Raw genomic sequence first — 18556 nt, forward strand, 5'->3', positions numbered from 1 at the left:
GAATTATATATTTTAAATATTAAAGGAAAAGAGCTTTGAAGCTAACATTTTATACCAGCCAAACTCTCAAAACTCAAGGGTGTGAAAGGTTTACAGAGCCACAGAAGGTTTTTCCACACAGAGACTAATACTGAAAGCTCTCTTCAAAAGGAGGTGAGGGGAGCCGGAGACAAGACCAGAGGCGGAACTCGGGTTCTGATGGGATGACTGGGCTGCCCCACAGGATCATCAGGGAAACTCAGCATTTGCTGGCAGAACCAGTTCCTGGCATCAAAGCAGAACCAGATAAGAGCAACGCCCGTTATTTTCATGTGGTCGTTGCTGGCCCTCAGGATTCCCACTTTGAGGGAGGGACTTTTAAACTTGAACTATTCCTTCCAGAAGAAGATCCAATGGCAGCCCCTAAAGTACGTTTCATGACCAAAATTTATTATCCTAATGTAGACAAGTTGGAAAGAATATGTTCAGATATTTTGAAAGATGAGTGGTCCCCAGCACTACAGATCCGCACAGTTCTGCTATCGATCCAGGCCTTGTTAAATGCTCCTAATCCAGATGATCCATTAGCAAATGCTGTAGTGGAGCCGTGGAATACCAGCAAAGCCCAAGTCACAGAAACAGCTGGAGCATGGACTAGGCTATATGCCATGAATAACATTTAAATTGATCTGATCATCAAGCATGCATCACTTCTGTTCTGCCAAGACTTCTTTGTTTTTATTTGCATTTAATGGACACAGTCTTAGAAACATTAGAGAATAAAAAAGCCCCGACATCATCAGTCCTTTGGTGATTAAATGTCTTGTTCTGATTCACTGTCGTAAAGCATGAGCTGAGGCTAGAAGTATCATCTGGATTGCTGTGAAACGTTTAAAAGCAGCAGCCCCTCCCTGCTTTTACTCATTTTCCCCATCCTGGTTTAAGTATAAAGCACTGTGAATGAAGGCAGTTGTCAGGTTAGCTGCAGGGGTGTGGGTATTTTTCTTTATTTTATTTTATTTTGAGGGCACAGGTAGTTTTATTTTAATTTTATGACCTCCTTTCCCCTCTTTTATGGTGATCTAATTGTGTTGGTTAAAAGCAGCTAACCAGTTCTTTAGAATATGCTATCTAGCAAAGTCTCACTTTATTTAGACGCTGTAGATGGACAATCTCGATTGTTTGAACCAAAATGGGAACATTAAACAAACATCACAGTGTCACTAATAACATTGTGACTTTGCTGTCAAGTGTAGATTCCCCAATTCAGAAAAAGTTTGTGACCATTTTGTGTGGCTTGTCTGGAAACTTCTGTAATCATATGTGTTAGTACAATATTTTGTGTTGTTCTGATCTGTCTTTGTACAGTTTATTTTACTGTGTTTATTTCATTTTCCCAATGTGATAATCGTATTTTAAAATTAAAACTGATGGAACATTCTGTCCTGGTCTTGACCACGTGACAAATTGAATGGCAAGAGGTGGATTTTGCCAGTTTCTTTTCACTGATGCAGCTTTGTGTTAAGATAGTATTGAACAGAGTATTTATAAACTGGCCCTGAGCATGCATAAAGCATCAGTATCCTACCTTTTTTTAACCTCCAGGGAATTTGAAATAAATGTGTTTGTGTTGTCTGATTAGGCGATCATTGGTGTCTTGCCACAGTGCTTAAATATTACTGTACAGGAAAGTCACAGCAAAGAAAGCGGGTGTAAATGACATGTAGGATTCTCACAGTTGTGCCACATTTTTGCCTAAAATTTGGGTTGTGATCTTTTTCTTCGTTCTTGTCTGAAAATTTCATCTGTAACCACTGGTGTGTTATTAAGAAACACTGATCTGATCATGATTTGGGATTTGCTGAGGCATTTGTGAGTCTTCCTTATAAGCCTACCGATCTCAACATCCAGCTTCTGTGTCATCAGAAAGGTTTATGCCTTTGAGAGCATCAAATCCTCAATGATTCTTGCTTTCATTTCTCTAGTATTTGCTACGGGAGCTCCTTTTACTCTTTAATTTGAAATTCAGTAATTTTTTTCTTCAGTGACCGAGTTCCTCCCCTCACAAAACTGTTCTTTAAGTTGTAAATGTAGCCAGTCATAAATACATAAATGTTAACCTTCGGGTTGGAAACTTGTCTCTTGCAGTTTAAGGTAATGGATATTGTAGCCCATCTGAATTTTCTTCACTCTCATTCTCGTAATTCTGGAGTTTCTTCAGATTGCGGTGTATTTTATTGTGCTCCTATGTAAGATGAAGAATTAACTATTAAAATTACATTTTCAACATTAAAAAATTACTTAATTTTCCAAAAATATTTTTACATCAATATTGATAATTTGCAAAAAGCTACAAAAATCATATTTACCAGGACACATGTGTTAAAGCATTGTTTCCTGTTATGTGCCTATCTACATGTAGGGCTATGTACAGGACCTGTTTCCTCTCCCTGCGGTAGCTGCCGGCACACGCTACCCGACAAACGCCAAACGCACGGACACGCAGCTTTCTAGAGACGCACGAAGCCCGGGGCGCGCGCTCACACTCCGAAGGCTCAGCCCTGCACCACGAGCTGCCGCGTGGTCCCCACGGAGGTGGCGCCGAAGGTATGGCGCCTCTGCCCACTGCGTTCCGATGCTGGTCGTCCCTATAGAAACCCTTCGTCGATGGCCCAGGTTTAAAAGGCTTTTCCTCCGAGCCTGAGTTCCTCCAGCCTTCCCGCTGGGCCAGGGTCCCGCGTCCTTCCTCGCCGGCGAGCCTGGGCCTCCCTGGAGACGGAGGGTGGCCCTGCAGAGGCAGTGCCAGGTGCGGACTGGAGAGGCGGACTGTGCGGGAGACACTCTTTGCAAAGTGGAAGCGCTGCGTGGGCAGCAGCGGGGGCGGGGCCCTTAGCCTCTGTCGCTCCCGAGATCCCCGCCCCGCGCCGCGTCCTCCGAGCTCAGCGCCCTTGGGCTCCGCAGCCGGCTCCGCTAGGCGCAGTGGCTCCCTGGTAGGGCCCCGTCGGCCTGAGCGCCAGAACCCCCTCAGCTCCAGGGTTGGGGCTGGAAAGCGCAGGCTCCCGCAGGCCCTGGGAAAGCTTCCCCGCGCCTGCCGCCTCAGTGCGCGCTGTGGCACAGCCGGACTGCTGGCCAGAAGCGTCTTTGGCGGCCGGCTGGACTCCTCGCGGGCCCTGGCGGAGACTCTGCCGCCGGTGCTCCCCGGCTGCGCTCACGCTCCCACTCGGTCCGCGCCCGGATCCCGGGCTCCGCGCGCACACCACTCCTTGGCCTTTTCTGCCAAAATCTCCTAATCTCTAGTTCGATGCTGTCGTCGCGGTCCCCGGAACCACTGTCTTCAGACTGGCAGCCGGGGCTAGGAGCTGGGTGCGTTGCTCACGGGGCGGACCGCCTTACGAGGCGGAGGCGGTTCTCCTGAAGCTGAAGGCAGGGCTGCTTCCTCGCTCTCAGCGCCCCATTTTTGGAAAATAGGATTTTGTAGGGTGTTCCTAACTGCAGTCTTCTGCGTTCTGCATACAAGTCTTAGATCAGCAAACATTTGGTATCATCACAGCCAGGTTCAAAGACTCTGAGAGGATGTTTTCGGTTGACTGCTGGTGAAGAAGTCGGGTTGTGGCCGGAGGACAGAAGGCAGCAGCTGCCCACTCCGCGGATGCTCAGATGCCCGAAGGTGTCGGTCGGAAAGCTCCCAGGACAGCATTTTCTATACAAAAGGTCCCTCCCCACTACCCTGCTCCTTGGAGGCCAGAGCACATCTGAAAACTGCAGCCACAGCCATCTGTTGGAAAAACATTTGGAAGCACAAAGGCCAGCGAGCACACTGACCACTCCCTGTTGCAGGCGAAATCTGCGGATGTTTGCAGCTGAGCCCCGGGCCTGGGTGGGTTCATGTCCAATCTTGTTAAGTCACTAGATGACTCTAACATCTAAATAAACTTCTTTTTTTTTTTTTTTTGAGACGGAGTCTCGCTTGTTGCCCAGCCTGGAGAGCAGTGCGCGATCTTCCTCCTCCCCGGTCCAAGCAATTCTCCCGCCCTCAGCCTCCGGAGTAGCTAGGAGTACAGGCGCCCACCACCAGGCCCGGCTAATTTTTGAACTTTTGTAGAGAAGAGGTTTCTCCATGTTAGCTAGGCTTGTCCTGAACTCCTGATCTACCCACCTCGGGTTCCCAAAGTGCTGGGATTATAGGCGTGAGCCACCCCGTACAGCAGTACACTTCTTTTTATATGGAGTTACTGTTCTTTTAAAATTATGTTTCTTTTTTTTTTTTTCTGTCTTGAACGAGTTATAGGTTCTAAAGGATAGTACAACGTGTGCATTTTAAATTTCCCTTTCTTAATTCACACACACCAATGAGCACTGCTTAGAGCTTTGGTCCCCAAACACCTTGGACACAGATGATGTGCAAAGGCCGGTACTGGGGACAAGCCTTCCCCATACCTGCCCTCCAGAAGCTGGGGCCCAGTCAGAGGTGGGCCGGAACAACAAGTCCAGCCCTTTGGACTGTTTCTGCAGGTCGCCTTCTGGGGCAGAATGCGCAGGGCCTGCCCCTGCACGCGGCGTGGCTCAAGGTGGTGGCCTCAGGTCCTTGGTGTTGACGCACTGCAATGCTGCCCTGGTATATTGTGCCTTCTGCTCTGAGGCCACCGCGGTGCCCGTGGCTCCTGTAGAGACAGAAGCAGTGCTGGGCACTGATGGGTCATGGCATTTACACTGTAATTGTCCAGCAAACTTTCATCAGTCCCCCAAGATTCACAACTCAACCTCATGGCTTAGTTGCGATGCGGGGTTTACTCTGCAGCTGAATCTTCTTGGTATTCTAACATGCAAGTGAATTGTCTACACACTGTGCACCCTGGGTTGAGCAGGAATTCACTTCTGTACCCAGTTTCGGGCATGTGCCACCTTCTACAGTCAGCATCTGTTGTGTCACAAGCTGTGATGAGGTTCCCTGTCGTCCCTATTCCTGTTCAGCCCCCTCTTATATGGTTGATATATTCATTGTGGAATAATGGTCACTTAAGTGCTTCTGGGAAAAACAAGTCCATATAATCCATGTTTTAACTTTTATTTACCTTTTTTTTGGGGGGGCGGAAGAAGGCAGGAAGGGAGGGAAGAAGGACGGTAGGGAGGAAGGAAGGGATGAAGGAAGGGAGGAAGGGAGGAAGCGGGGAGGGAGGGAGGGAAGGGAAGGAAGGAAATCAAGCAATGAGAGAGACTTTGCCGACCTGGATCTAGAGGTTTACACGTTGATTTCTTTTTTTTTGAGAGAAGGAAAGAAAAAAAAATAAGTAAAGGAGAGGAAGAAAGAGGAGGAAAAAGAGGGAGAGTAAATGGAAATATTGCTTTATTTTGAAAAAAATTGGGTATTAATAATGGCCAATCAATGTTTCATTTAAACTTATGGGTAGGTGTGATGTGGTATTGACAAGAATGTATATTTTGTGTATTTGAAGTGGAGAGCTCTATAAATATTTATTAAGTTTACTTGTTCCGTATCTGAGTTCAAGTCCTTGATATCCTTATTAATTTTCTGTCTCATTGAATCTAAGTCTCCTATCTGGGTGTTAGGATCGTTAGCTCTTATTGTTGCATTGATCCTTTTATCACTATATCTTTGTTGCTTTAAAATCTATTTTATCCGATACAAGAATTGCAACTCCTGCTTTTTATTTATTTATTATTTATTGTTGCTCTCCATTTGGTTGGTAAATCTTTCTCCATCCCTTTGTTTTGAGTCTTTGTGTATCCTTGCATGTGAAACAAGTCTGGATGTAACATGCCGTTGGGTTTTGGCTGTGTCTTTTGATTGGGGGATTTAGTCAATTTAAATTTAGGGTTACTGCCATTTGATGTTGACTGGCTGTTTGATCCATTCGTTGGTGTAAATTCTTCTTTATGTTGGTGCTCTTTACTTTTTGGTATATTTTTAGAAAGGCTAATACTGGTTGTTTCTTTCTGTGTGTAGTGCTTCTTTCAGAAGCTCTTGTAAAGCAGGCCTGGTGATAATAAAATCTCTGAGTACTTTCTTGTTCATAAAAGATTTAATTTTTCCTTCAGTTGTGAAGCTTAGTTTGGCTGGATATGAAATTCTGGGCTGAAGGTTCTGTTCTTTGAGGATGTTGAATATTGGCCCCCACTCTCTTCTGGCCTGTAGAGTTTCTGCTGAGAGATCTGCTGTAAGTCTGATAGGCTTGCCTTTGTAGGTAACCTGACCTTTCTCTCTGGCTGCCCTTAGTATTTTCTCCTTCGTTTCAACCCTGGTGAATCTAACGATTATGTGCCTTGGGGTTGTTCTTCTTGAGGAATATCTTTGTGGTGTTCTCTGTATTACCTGGGGTTGAATATTGACCTGCTTTGCTAGTTTAGGAAAATTTTCCTGAATAATATCCTGAAGGGTATTTTCCAGCTTGGATTCATTCTCTCCGTCGCATTCAGGTACACCTATCAAACGTAAATTTGGTCTTTTCACATAGTCCCACATTTCTTGGAGACTTTGCTCATTCCTTTTTATCCTTTTTTATCTAATCTTTTCTTCACGTTTTATTTCATTAAGTTGGTCTTTGACCTCTGATATCCCTTCTTCTGCTTGAGCAATTCGAGTGTTTAAACCTGTGCATACTTCTCGGAGTTCCTGTATTGTATTCTTCAGTTCCATTAATTCACTCATACTCTTCTTTAAGTTGTCAATTCTCAATAGGATTTCATCAAACCTTTTTTCAAAGTTCCTAGTTTCTTTACGTTGGGCTACAACATGTTCTTTTAACTCACCGAAGTTTGTTATTATCCATTCCTTGAAGAGTGATTCTGTCATCAGGATGCGCTCGTTCTCCATCAAGCCTTGTTCCATTGTTGATGTGGAACTGTGATCATCTTCAAAGGGAGAGGCATTCTGACTTTGAGTATTCTCAGCTTTTTTACGCTGGTTTCTTCTCGTCATTGTAAATTTATCCTCCTGTCGTCTTTGAAATTACCAACTTTCAGATTAGGTCTCTTGAGTGGACGTCCAGGTTGTTAGTTCCCAGGGCCAGAGCAGCGGCGTTAAAACTGATGGTGCTTTTCTGCCCAGGATTCTCCTGTCTGGCTTCCTTCTTGTGTCCGTAGTAGGCGACTCTGCCTTCCCAGGACTCCAAACCTCGGTCAGAAGGGGAACCGGTCCCGTTTACTCTGAGCCAGCGCTGCCGCATCGAGGTGCCATCACAGCTGCTGCGCCGGGCTCTGGTGTCCTGCTGGGGACCTGGGCAGGTCCTCTGAACCTGTTTACTCTGCTCTGAGAGCTGCCATGCCGAGGTGCCGGCGGAACCGCTGTGCCAGCCACGAGAGTCGCGCTGGCCACCCGTGTGTTTCCTCCACTGGGGGATCTTCTGCTCCGTGAGCGATCAGAATTTGTCTGAAAGTGTGGCGTCCTCTAGTTCTCCGCGCCTTCCCTGAGAGCTGCAATCTCGGGATGTTAGCGATCGGCCATCTTGGATCGTTCCTTATTTACATTTTTTAAAGAGTGCTTTTTTTTTTTGAGTCAGAGTCTCCCTCTGTTGCTCAGGCTGGAATGCAGTGATGTGATCTCCTCTCACTGCAACCTCCACCTCCCGGATTCAAGCAATTCTCTGCCTCAGCCTCCCGAGTAGCTGGGATTACAGGCGCCTGCCACCATGCCTGGCTGATTTTTTGGTATTTTTAGTAGAGACAGGGATTCACTGTGTTGACCAGGCTGGTCTTGAACTCCTGACCTCGTGATTCACTTGCTTGGGCCTCCTAAAGTGCTGGGATTACAGGCATGAGCCACTGTGTCTGGTCCTTTCTTAATTTTTTTTTTTTTTTTTTTTTTGAGACAGTATCTGCTCTGTCTTCCTGATTGGAGTGCAGTGGTGTGATCACAGCTCACTGCAGCTTTGACTACCCAGGCTCAGGTGATCCTCCCACCGCTGCCTCCCAAGTAGCTGGGACTACAGGTGCATGCAAACAAGCCTGCATAATTTTGTAGAGACAAAATCTCCCCATATTGCCCAGCCTGGTCTGGAACTCCTGGGTTCAAGCAATCTGCCCTCAGCCTCCTAAAGTGCTGGGATTATAGATGTGACCCACCATGCCTGTCTAATATATTTTTATTTCTTAAAATAAGATATACAGGAATATGAAATAAGATAGCAGGAATATGAAAAAATGCTCCATATCATGAATCATCAGAAGATGCAAATCAAAATCACCATGAGATATCATCTTACCCCAGTTAAAATGGCTTTTATCAAAAAGCCTGGGCGGCATGGAGAAACCCTGTCTCTATACAAAATTAAAAAATTCGCCAGGCCTGGTGGTGTGTGCTTGTGGTCCCAGCTACTTGGGAGGCTGAGGCAGGAAGATCACTTGAGCCGGGGAGTTCAAGTGAACTGTGATCTAGTCAATGCACTCCAGGCAACAGAGCGAGACCTTGTCTCAAAAACAAAAGAAAACAAAACAAAACAGAAAGATAGATAGAAAATGGAAAAAACAAAAAACCACAAATCCTCTCAGCACTCTCAAATCCCCTTTCCCAGCTTTTTTCTTTTTGAACAAAGCACTATCTCTTAACATATTATGTAATTTACTTGTTTATTTTTTTTTGAGACGGAGTTTAGCTCTTGTTACCCAGGCTGGAGTGCAATGGCGCGATCTCGGCTCACCGCAACCTCCGCCTCCTGGGTTCAGGCAATTCTCCTGCCTCAGCGTCCTGAGTAGCTGGGATTACAGGCACGCGCCACCATGCCCATCTGATTTTTTGTATCTTTAGTAGAGACGGAGTTTCACCATGTTGACCAGGATGGTCTTGATCTCTTGACCTCGTGATCCACCCGCCTCGGCCTCCCAAAGTGCTGGGATTACAGGCTTGAGCCACCGCGCCCGGCTTTATTTGCTTGTTTTCTGACTTCTGCAGTTAATATGCAAAGTCCTCGAGGGCAGGGATCTTCTGTTGTTCACTCATATATTGTGAATAATATCTCGCACAGAGTAGGCATTCAATGAATGAATGAAGGAAGAAAGGAAGCTCTACTTTACTTATAAGTTATCGTCCAATTTTCCGCCTCATTGACATTTACCTTTTAATTATTGAGATGTCTCATCATCTTTATTTTCTGAACTTTGTGTTGAATTTGTTTGTTTGAGACAGGGACTCACTCTGCTGCCAAGGTTGGAGTGCAGTTGGTGGTTACCACTCACTGAAGCCTCATCTTCCCAGGCCCAAACAGTCCTCCCACCTCAGCCTCCCAAGTAGCTGGGACTACAGACATGCAGCACCACACCTGGCTAAATTTTTAAAAATTATTTTTTGCAGAGACAGGGGCACATTATGTTGCCCAGACTGATCTCAGACTTCTGGGCTCAATCCTCCCACCTTGGCCTCTCAAAGTGCTGGGATCATAGCCATGAGCCACCTCGCCTGGCCCTTGTGTTCAGTTTTTAATTTCTGCAATCATATTTTATTTCTAAAAGCTCTTTTTTTTTTGCTTTCTAAATGTTCATGTTTATAATCTGGTTTTTCTTCATGGATATGATATCTGAATTTTGAAGGTTTCTTCTTCCTTGAATTATCTGTTTCCTCTGAGTTTCTTTTTGCTGTTTCCCATGCTAAAAAGCTTTCCTCAAATTTCTGATGATTTTGTCTGGTTATATTTAAGATCCAAACACTGAAAGCTCATTGGAAATTGTGTCTACCTGGGTGGAACCTGTCAATGAGTAGGTCTCACTGGGTGGGGAGATGTCCCTGGCCTTTCTGTAGGAAAATTCCAAATATCAGTATCTACAGAATTGGGAGGAGGGGGCTGGCTACTTTGCCAGTAAAAATGAATTGTCTTAGCTTTTGCCTGGGAGTATATGCTTGGCTGCCAGTGTAATGGGATCTGAGCAGATATAGGGCATGGTAAGAGTGGGATAGAGTTGTATCTGGAAATCTCAAGCTCAGGCGCGGTGGCTCAAGCCTGTAATCCCAGCACTTTGGGAGGCCGAGATCGAGACCATCCTGGCCAACATGGTGAAACCCCGTCTCTACTAAAATATACAACAAAAATTAGCTAGGCTTGGTGGCTTGCGCCTGTAGTCTCAGCTACCTGGGAGGCTGAAGCAGGAGAACTGCTTGAAACCGGGAGGTGGAGGTTGCAGTGAGCCGAGATCGTGTCACCATACTCCAGCCTGATGTCTGGCGACAGAGCAAGACTCTATCTCAAAAAAAAAAAGAAATCTCAAGTTCAGTGCACAGGTTTCCACTTGAGTTTTTAGTAGAATGTTATCTTGCCCTAAATCAGACCAAGTATCCTAAAGATCAGAGTCCGTAATAGTTCGACCCTTCCTGGCTTCTGCTGGTGGAGGGGCAGGGTAAATTCCTGGTTGTGGGGGCGGGGTAATTCCTGGTTGTGGGGGCGGGGTGTCCAGGGGAGGAGTGCAAGGTGGTGGTTTAACTGTTTCTTACAAACACCAACTTCCTCTTGCTTTTACTTCTACTCTGCAGCTATGCTTCTGAAGTGCTTACAAAGTACCTCCCATTCCTGAGCTGTCCTAGAGTTTAATAGTTTCTAAATCCGCTCCTTTCTTCTGATCTTCCCGGCAGGGTAAGGTTTTGGTTTCTGGCCAACCACTGATTTGTCTGTCGATTTCCAAAGCTCATTGAGATCTCCCCTCTGCTGTTGCTTTCTCTGCTTTCTTTTTCCTTCTGGGTTTATGCATGTTTTATTTTACTCGGGTTTCAGGAAAGAACCCAAATTAAAATATATTAATCATATTTAATTGGAAGTGATTTGTGTCCTGTCTCATACAATTATTTGCGTAAAAATAAAATATTTTTACTTTATGTTTCTTTTGAGGGTCATTTCTTGGATTTTTCCATACTCTTAAAACGAATGAAAATTTAGAGCTTGAGCTACTTCTAGAAAATAGATACACAGTTAGAAACTTTGGACAAATATAAATAATTATGATTTTGATCCATGTGAATTTCAGTTTGGTGAAAGCAAAAATCATTCCTAGAACAAAGTTAAGGCAGAGCAGTTAGTTATAGTGAATATTTTTTAAAAACTACTTGTTATGTGACATTGAATCACTTATTTAATTAAGATTAATACATGTGTTTAAAGTATTATGTAATTTTTAGTGTATAGTTACATATAATGACCCAGGGATTATGGAATTGAGTTTATATGAGGACATTGATTATCAAATGAAACCAAGTTTTACTCCATATATACTTATTTGTGCAATGCTATCTAAAAGTATCTACTCTTTAAAAACATTTAAACATTTTTAAATGGTGGAGAGGAGCATTGAGATTTGACTCTCTGTATTGTTAATCATCTAATCCACTGTTACACTGTTTCTCAGTATTTTTAAACTCATGTCTCTTCTGGACAAATAGAAAACTGATCGCTTTCCTAAAACCTTGCCATTTTTAATTTTATTTATTATATTTTTTTAGACTGAGTCTTGCTCTGTTGCCCAGGCTGGAGTGCAGTGGTGTGATCTTGGCTCACTGTAACCTCCGCCTCCTGGGTTCAAGCAATTCTCCTGCCTCAGCCTTGAGTAGCTGGAATTACAGGTGCACGCCACTATGCCCAGCTAATTTTTATATTTTTAGTACAGACCGGGTTTCACCATGTTGGCCAGGCTGGTCTCGAACTTCTGACCTCAAGTGATCCTCCCACCTCCGCCTCCCAAAGTGTTGGGATTACAGGCGTGAGCCACTGAACCCACCCTTAATTTTTTTTCTGCATTTTTAGTAGAGACAGGGTTTTACCTTATTGGCCAGGCTGGTCTCAAACTCCTGACCTCAGGTGGTCTGCCCACCTCTGCCTCCCAGAGTTCTGGGATTACAGGCGTGAGTCACCGTGCCCAACCCTTGCCATTTCTAATACATTTTTCTTAAGAGCCTAAAAGACATTTGTCGAACTTTACTGTATATATTTGAGGTTTTGTTTTGTTTTTTAGAGATAAGATCTCACTCTGTCTCCCATACTAGAGTGCAGTTGAGCAATCATAGCTCACTGCAGCCTTCAACTCCTGGACTCAAGTGATCCTCCTATCTCAGCTTCCCAAGTAGCCAGAACTACAGGTGCACGCCACGTGCCAGGCTAATTATTTTACTTTGTGCAGAGACAGAGTCTTGCTATGTTGCCCAGGTGGGCTTCAAATTCCTAGCCTCCCACCTTGGCCTCCCAAAGTGCTGGGACCTACAGGTGTGAGCCAACACACCCAGATCTTTCAAATAAATAGCAATGAATTTTTTTCCTCCAAGTCACTTGTGCTCACTTCTCCAGATTCTAATTAATCTCCTCTCCTGGGGGCTGGAGGAAGGGCAGGGGACCTTACCAGATTGTTAAGACTACGTTGAGGATGATTTTAGAAGCAACTTTCTTTCCTTACTCATGATCATAACTGTATTTGTGAATTTTGAGGCAAGGGAATTTTCTTTTTCTTTCATTCTTTTTTGTTTTTGAGACAGAGTTTCTCTCTTGTTGCCCAGGCTGGAGTGCAATCAATGGCATTATCTCAGCTCACTACAACCTCTGTCTCCCCGGTTCAAGTGACTCTCCTCCTGAGTAGCTGGGATTACAGGTGCGTACCACCACACCCAGCTACCTTTTGTTTTTTTAGTAGAAACCCGAGTTTCTCCATGTTGGTCAGGCTGATCTCAAACTCCTGACCTCAGGTGACCTGGCCGCCTTGGCCTCCCAAAGTGCTGGGATGATAGATGTGAGCCACTGCACCAGGCCTGGGAATTTTCAAATGATGTATTTTACTATACACAGTGATTTTCAGGGGGGTCCATTCCCTTCCAAACTTGACTGACTACATTATTGTGATAGTTGAATAGATGGTATAATGTGGATTTAAAAATGATCACAGATTGGTTACACACCTTTACCATGGGAGGCAGTCCCAATTTACCTTAATAAAATTAAATGTACTGCATTTTAACATCTCCACAACCGCAACACAAGGGTTATTTCATAGTTGTAGTGATATATATTTAACTACATTAAGTTAATAGATGAAAAAGTTACTTAAAAAATCTAATTACAGAAATATAAATTAAAGCTCAAATGAAGAAATAAAAAATTAGACAAATTTCACTATATCAAAATAAAACTTTTATACTTCAACAACATGATTAAGAAAGTAAAAGGACAGGCTATAGAATGGGAGAAAATATTTGCAAATCATATATCTGATAAAGGACTTGGAATCAGAATAGATAAGTTATATATATGTATATATATACTATTTTATTTTATTTTTGAGACAGAGTCTTTGTCATCTAGGTTGGAGTGCAGTGACACAATCTAAGCTCACTACAAACTCTGCCTCCTATGTTCAAGTGATTCTTATGCCTCTGCTTCCCAAGTAGCTGGGATTACAGGCGCGGGCCACCACCCCTGGCTGATTTTTGTGTTTTTAGTAAAGACAGAGTTTCACCATGTTGGCAAGGCTGGTCTTGAACTCCTGACCTCAAGTGATCCACCTGCTTTGGCCTCCCAAAATGCTGGGATTAAGGTGTGAGCCACTGTACCTGGCCTATAATAGATAAATAATTATCGTAATTCAATAATAAGAAAACAACCCAATATAAAAACCAAATTATTTGAATAAACATTTCTCTAAAGAAGACAGTCAAGTGGCCAATAAGCACATGAAAAGATTCTCAACATTATTAGTCATTAGATAAATGCAAATAAAAACCACAACGAGATACCACTTCATAGTCACTTCCCTGGCTGTAATAAAAAAAGACATAATATAAAATGTTGATGAGTATGTGAAGAAAGGAGCCTTCACACATTACTGGTGGGAATGCAAAGTACATAGCCACTTTGGAAAAACAGCTTCACAGTTCTTCCAAATGTTAAATGTAGCATTATGATATGACCCAGCAATGCCCACTCAGGCATACTAGAAATAACTGAAAACATATGTCCACACAAAAACTTGTAGGTAAATTTTCTTTTTGTTTTTTACTTGCATTTTAGGTTTTGGGGTACATGTGAAGAATATGCAAGATAGTTGCATAGGTACACACGTGGCAGTGTGATTTGCTGCCTTCCTCCCCTTCACCTATCTCTGGCATTTCTCCCCATGCTATCTCTCCCCAACTCCCCACCCCCGCTGTCCCTCCCCTATTTCCTCCAACAGACCCCAGTGTTTAGTGCTCCCCTCCCTGTGTCCATGTGTTCTCATTGTTCAACACCCGCCTATGAGTTGCAGCATTATTCCTAATAGTCAAAAAATAGAAACAACCGAAAAGTTCATCACTTATGAATGGGTAAACAAGTGTGGTCTCTCCACACAAATGCTGTACTATCCTGCTGTGGAAAGGAATGAAGTACTGATACATGCTACGACATGGATGAACCTTGCAAGTATGAGACAACGTGAAAGAGGTCACTCAGAAAAGGCCACAGATTGCATGATGTCATTTCTATGAAATGCCCAGAAGAGGCAAATCCATAGAGAGAAAAGATAAATGCTTACTAGGGGCTGGAGAGAGGGATGTGGCAGTGGCTGTTAATGTCTATGGGGTGTCTTTTTGGGATGATAAAAATGCCCTGGAATTAAATAGAGGTGAATGGTGCCCAACATTGTGAAAACGATGAATTTTATGGCCTGTGAGTTATATCTTAATAAAACTATTATTACAAAAGAATTTCCCTGATTATCTCAAAAAACGTTTCTTTTACCAGATAGATTTTGTTGAAATCAAAATCCAGCAAAACCAGACTGGGTACAGTGGCTCACTCCTGTAATCTCAGCACTTTGGGAGGCAGAGGTGGGTGGACCATTTGATGTCAGGAGTTCAAGACCAGCCTGGCCAACTTGGTGAAACCCCGTCTCTACTGAAAATACAAAAATTAGCTGGGCATGGTGGCGCATGCCTGTAATCTCAGCTACTTGGGAGGCTGAGGCAGGAGAATCGCTTGAATCTGGGAGGTGGAGATTGCAGTGAGCCGAGAGTGTACCACTGCACTCCAGCCTGGGTAACAGAGAAAGACTCTGTCTCGAAAAAAAAAAAAAAAAAAAAAATCTAACAAAGCCCACACAATGTACGTGGTTAAGTCTCTAAAGGCTCTTTGAAAAATCCATCCCAGGCTGGGCGCGGTGGCTCACGCCTGTAATCCCAGCACTTTGGGAGGCCGAGGAGGGTGGATCACAAGGTCAAGAGATCGAGACCATCCTGGTCAACATGGTGAAACCCCGTCTCTAGTAAAAATACAAAAAATTAGCTGGGCATGGTGGTGCGTGCCTGTAATCCCAGCTACTCAGGAGCCTGAAGCAGGAGAATTGCCTGAACCCGGGAGGCGGAGGTTGCGGTGACCCGAGATCGCGCCATTGCACTCCAGCCTGGATAACAAGAGCGAAACTCCGTCTCAAAAAAAAAAAAAAAAAGAAAAGAAAATCCATCCCAGGTTCCCCTTCTTTCCTTCCTGCCACTTATTTGTTGAAGAAACCCCTGAATTACCATAGCAGGTTATTTTTACTTGTGTAGGAGTGATCGGAGGCATAACAGTGAATTTCTTTTATTTTACATGTTCTTAGCCCCTTTAACATTCCACCTTCAGCCCGGAAGAAATGCGCCTGGACCCGTTAAGGGAAACTCCCTGCTTTCAAAGACTTAGATTCTCATTAGCCATCTTCTCTCAGCATCCCCCGCCAGTCATCCCCTCGACCTCCCTCGTCGCTGACCTCTGCCTGTTCTCCATTACCCTTCGGCCCAGCCCGGGCTCCCAAGGGTGGCACATGGAATTGCAACTCCAGATGTGGCCTGGCCAGGGAAGCGTCTATGGGGATGATGATTTCTCTTGATCTGGATGCCATCCTTCTGTTAATACAAACTAAGATCTCATTAGCTAGTTCATTCTTTGGCTCACACTCTCCTGACTCATTCTCCCCTTGAAATTAACTAAAGCACCTAAGGTGTGTTTGTATGTATGTGGGTGTCTTCCCATATAAACTTCTGACGCCAGATTGTGTACTTTACAGTGGACTTTTTGAACTTAAATGCAAGTTTCTATTTTTGTTTGTTTTCATTAAATTTCATTTTGTCGATTTCCATTCATCTCTATGGTCCTTAGAGATTTTTTAAAATTTTATTCTAGATGGGGGTCTCATATTATTGTCCAGGCTGGTCTCAAACTCTTGGTGTCAAAAAATCCTCTTGCCTCCGCCTCCCAAAGTGCTGAGATAACAGGAATGAACCACCTCACCCAGCCTAGAGATCTGTTTGAATACTGAGTTCTACATTCCTTACAAATCTGAGAAGCACGTTTCTCTGTTGCAAAGTCACATAGAGTGCCCTAGAGCTCTCCTGGACATGTAACATTGATGTATTGCCTCTGTGACCTCTTGGTTTAATCAACTATAAATCCACAGAACTGTATAATTACCCAGACCTCATTTTTCCATAAGCTCAACAAGAATATCACAAAAGACTGAAAAAAGCACCTATCTGAAACCAAGAAACTGTTCATTTATTTCCAGACCCATTTCATTTTTCCTCACCATTTCTTGCATGCAGTTCACTAAATGATGTAGGATGTTCTTGACCTCAAGAATGAGACACAGCCCCCAAATTCCAAAACTAGATTGTTTTGCTGAAAAATTTGATAACCATATTACTCTGCTCACAAATACATCATTTCTAATCTTTGAAATATAGTTTTTCTTTGAAGTCTCCTAAGTTTTGTTTTAACACACTTTCTTTTTTTATTGGTATTTCCTTTCCTTCACCTTGTGTATCTTTCAATTTTGTTTTTATCTATTTGACATTTTGAACAAAATATTCATTGACTTCAATATGTTTCTCTTCAGGAAAATATTTTGTAGTATTTTTAAATTCCTTAAGAGTATCTATATGTGTGTGTGTGTGTGTGTGTGTGTGTGTGTATATTTGAGATGGAGTCTTGCTCTGTTGCCCAGGCTGGAGTGCAGTGCTGCAATCTCAGCTCACTGCAAACTCTGCTTCCCTAGTTCAGGCAATTTTTCTGCCTCAGCCTCCTGAGTAGCTGGGACTACAAGCATGCACCACCACACCCAGCTAATTTTTGTATTTTTAGTAGAGACGGGGTTTCACCATGTTTGCTAGGATGGCCTTGATCTCCTGACCTTGTGATCTGCCCTCCTTAGCCTCCCAAAGTGCTGAGATTACAGGCATGAGCCACCATGCCTGGCTAAGAATATCTTTATATTTATCTAGGTTCTCTTAAATGAGTCTGATGATAAACACCATATGTGAGGCTTAGACACTTCTTTTTGTAATGTTCTGAAAGAAAAGCCCACACTCCCTAAATCTAGAAAATGATATGCCTTTCTGAGCAATCCGAACATTGTGTGAACATGCCAGAGCACCTTTCTGTGGTGTGTGCTCTTGCAGAACCACAGTGGGTTCTAATGGCTAAGTTTGTTAGTCAATGTGGACATGACAGTGTGTCATTTTCACTATCACTCACCCAAGAAACATTTGTGTTCATGGCAGGTGTTCAGGAAGTACTGGCTGGTTTAGGATTGTAAGGAACTTGCAGCGCTCCCTCTGTTTGCGGGGGTGATCACACTAGGAAGAGTTCACGTTCTTTTTCAACTGGGGCTGGCCCTGCATTCCAAATGGAACACAGCCAAGCTCTGGACAACAGCAGATGGCTCCGTCTCTGCAAGATGCAAACTTGATCCTGCTCGGAGAATTTATCTTCCAATAAAATAGTACCCCAAGCAGTAAATAAAGCAAATATTCTGTAGAATTCCTATGTGGGGGGTGCAGGGAAAGCTGCTCTGTCGAAGTTGACATTTCTAAAACATATCTGGACTGGATAAGACACATGGCCTTTGGGTTATTTAGCCCCAGTAATGGATATACTGTGCTTCAGGGAGACATTCGAAATGTAACCATATTAATGGAGCTCATAACTTTACTAGTAGATTAATGAGGATCTGAAAGATAGGGTAAGTCTGATCTGTTACTGGATAATGTGGTGATTAATGTTTGTGATGTAATAGGGAAGCCCTAATTAGAAAACTACAGGGAGAAAACCCCAACAGGCTTTTTCATTTAACCAAAGCTTCCACCATCGAAAGAAATTTTGAAGTGTCATTTAATAAGCTTTATGGACTCAAGATGTAAAATCAGAGTAAAGCCTATTAAATGTTGAATAGAGTCAGTAACATTACGATCCACTGAGACTACATATATTTTCTTATGGAAATTCTTAAATCAGAACAACTTACTGTGAAAATATGATTTGTAGTTATAATAATAAATGGGGCTATGTTTGTGTTGTCTCAATGATATTTTACGTTTTGTTCTTTTAAGAGTATGAGAAACATATGCCACGATTTTCAAGAGGACACAAAGCTATGATCCAATTTTTTACTCTCCTTAAAACTTTCAATAAATTCATTCAAAGCGTTAATAGGCAAAAACAAAGATTCTCGTTTTTTAAAGTGAATTTTATGTCTCCTTATCTTTGAAAAACATTTTGGAATGGCTGATCTTTGTAATAGTTTTCCTTCCCTATATACATAGAATATTTACCTGAAGTTACTATTTTGTACTGGAAGAAAATTCTGGTAATAAAAC

At 43.2% G+C, this 18556-nt stretch overlaps 1 protein-coding gene and 1 pseudogene across 1 annotated transcript in view; one reads left to right on the plus strand and one right to left on the minus strand.

Moving 5' to 3' along the window:
* The first annotated feature begins 203 nt into the window (after nt 1–203).
* Nucleotides 204–662, plus strand: LOC100409667 (ubiquitin-conjugating enzyme E2 N pseudogene; annotated as a pseudogene).
* A 1437-nt stretch (nt 663–2099) lies between these two features.
* LOC118144505 (uncharacterized) overlaps nt 2100–18556 on the minus strand; it is a 62426-nt gene continuing 45969 nt past the window's right edge. Inside the window, exons 2-4 of the mRNA XM_078345363.1 lie at nt 4417–4526; nt 2349–3181; nt 2100–2224 (exon numbers count right to left, since the gene is read on the minus strand). Coding sequence (XP_078201489.1) covers nt 2197–2224; nt 2349–3181; nt 4417–4526 — 971 coding nt within the window. The 3' untranslated portion in view covers nt 2100–2196. The remainder of the gene's footprint in view (nt 2225–2348; nt 3182–4416; nt 4527–18556) is intronic.

The sequence above is a fragment of the Callithrix jacchus genome, chromosome 1, assembly GCF_049354715.1.
Source record: "Callithrix jacchus isolate 240 chromosome 1, calJac240_pri, whole genome shotgun sequence".
NCBI classification, from domain to species: Eukaryota; Metazoa; Chordata; class Mammalia; order Primates; family Cebidae; genus Callithrix; species Callithrix jacchus.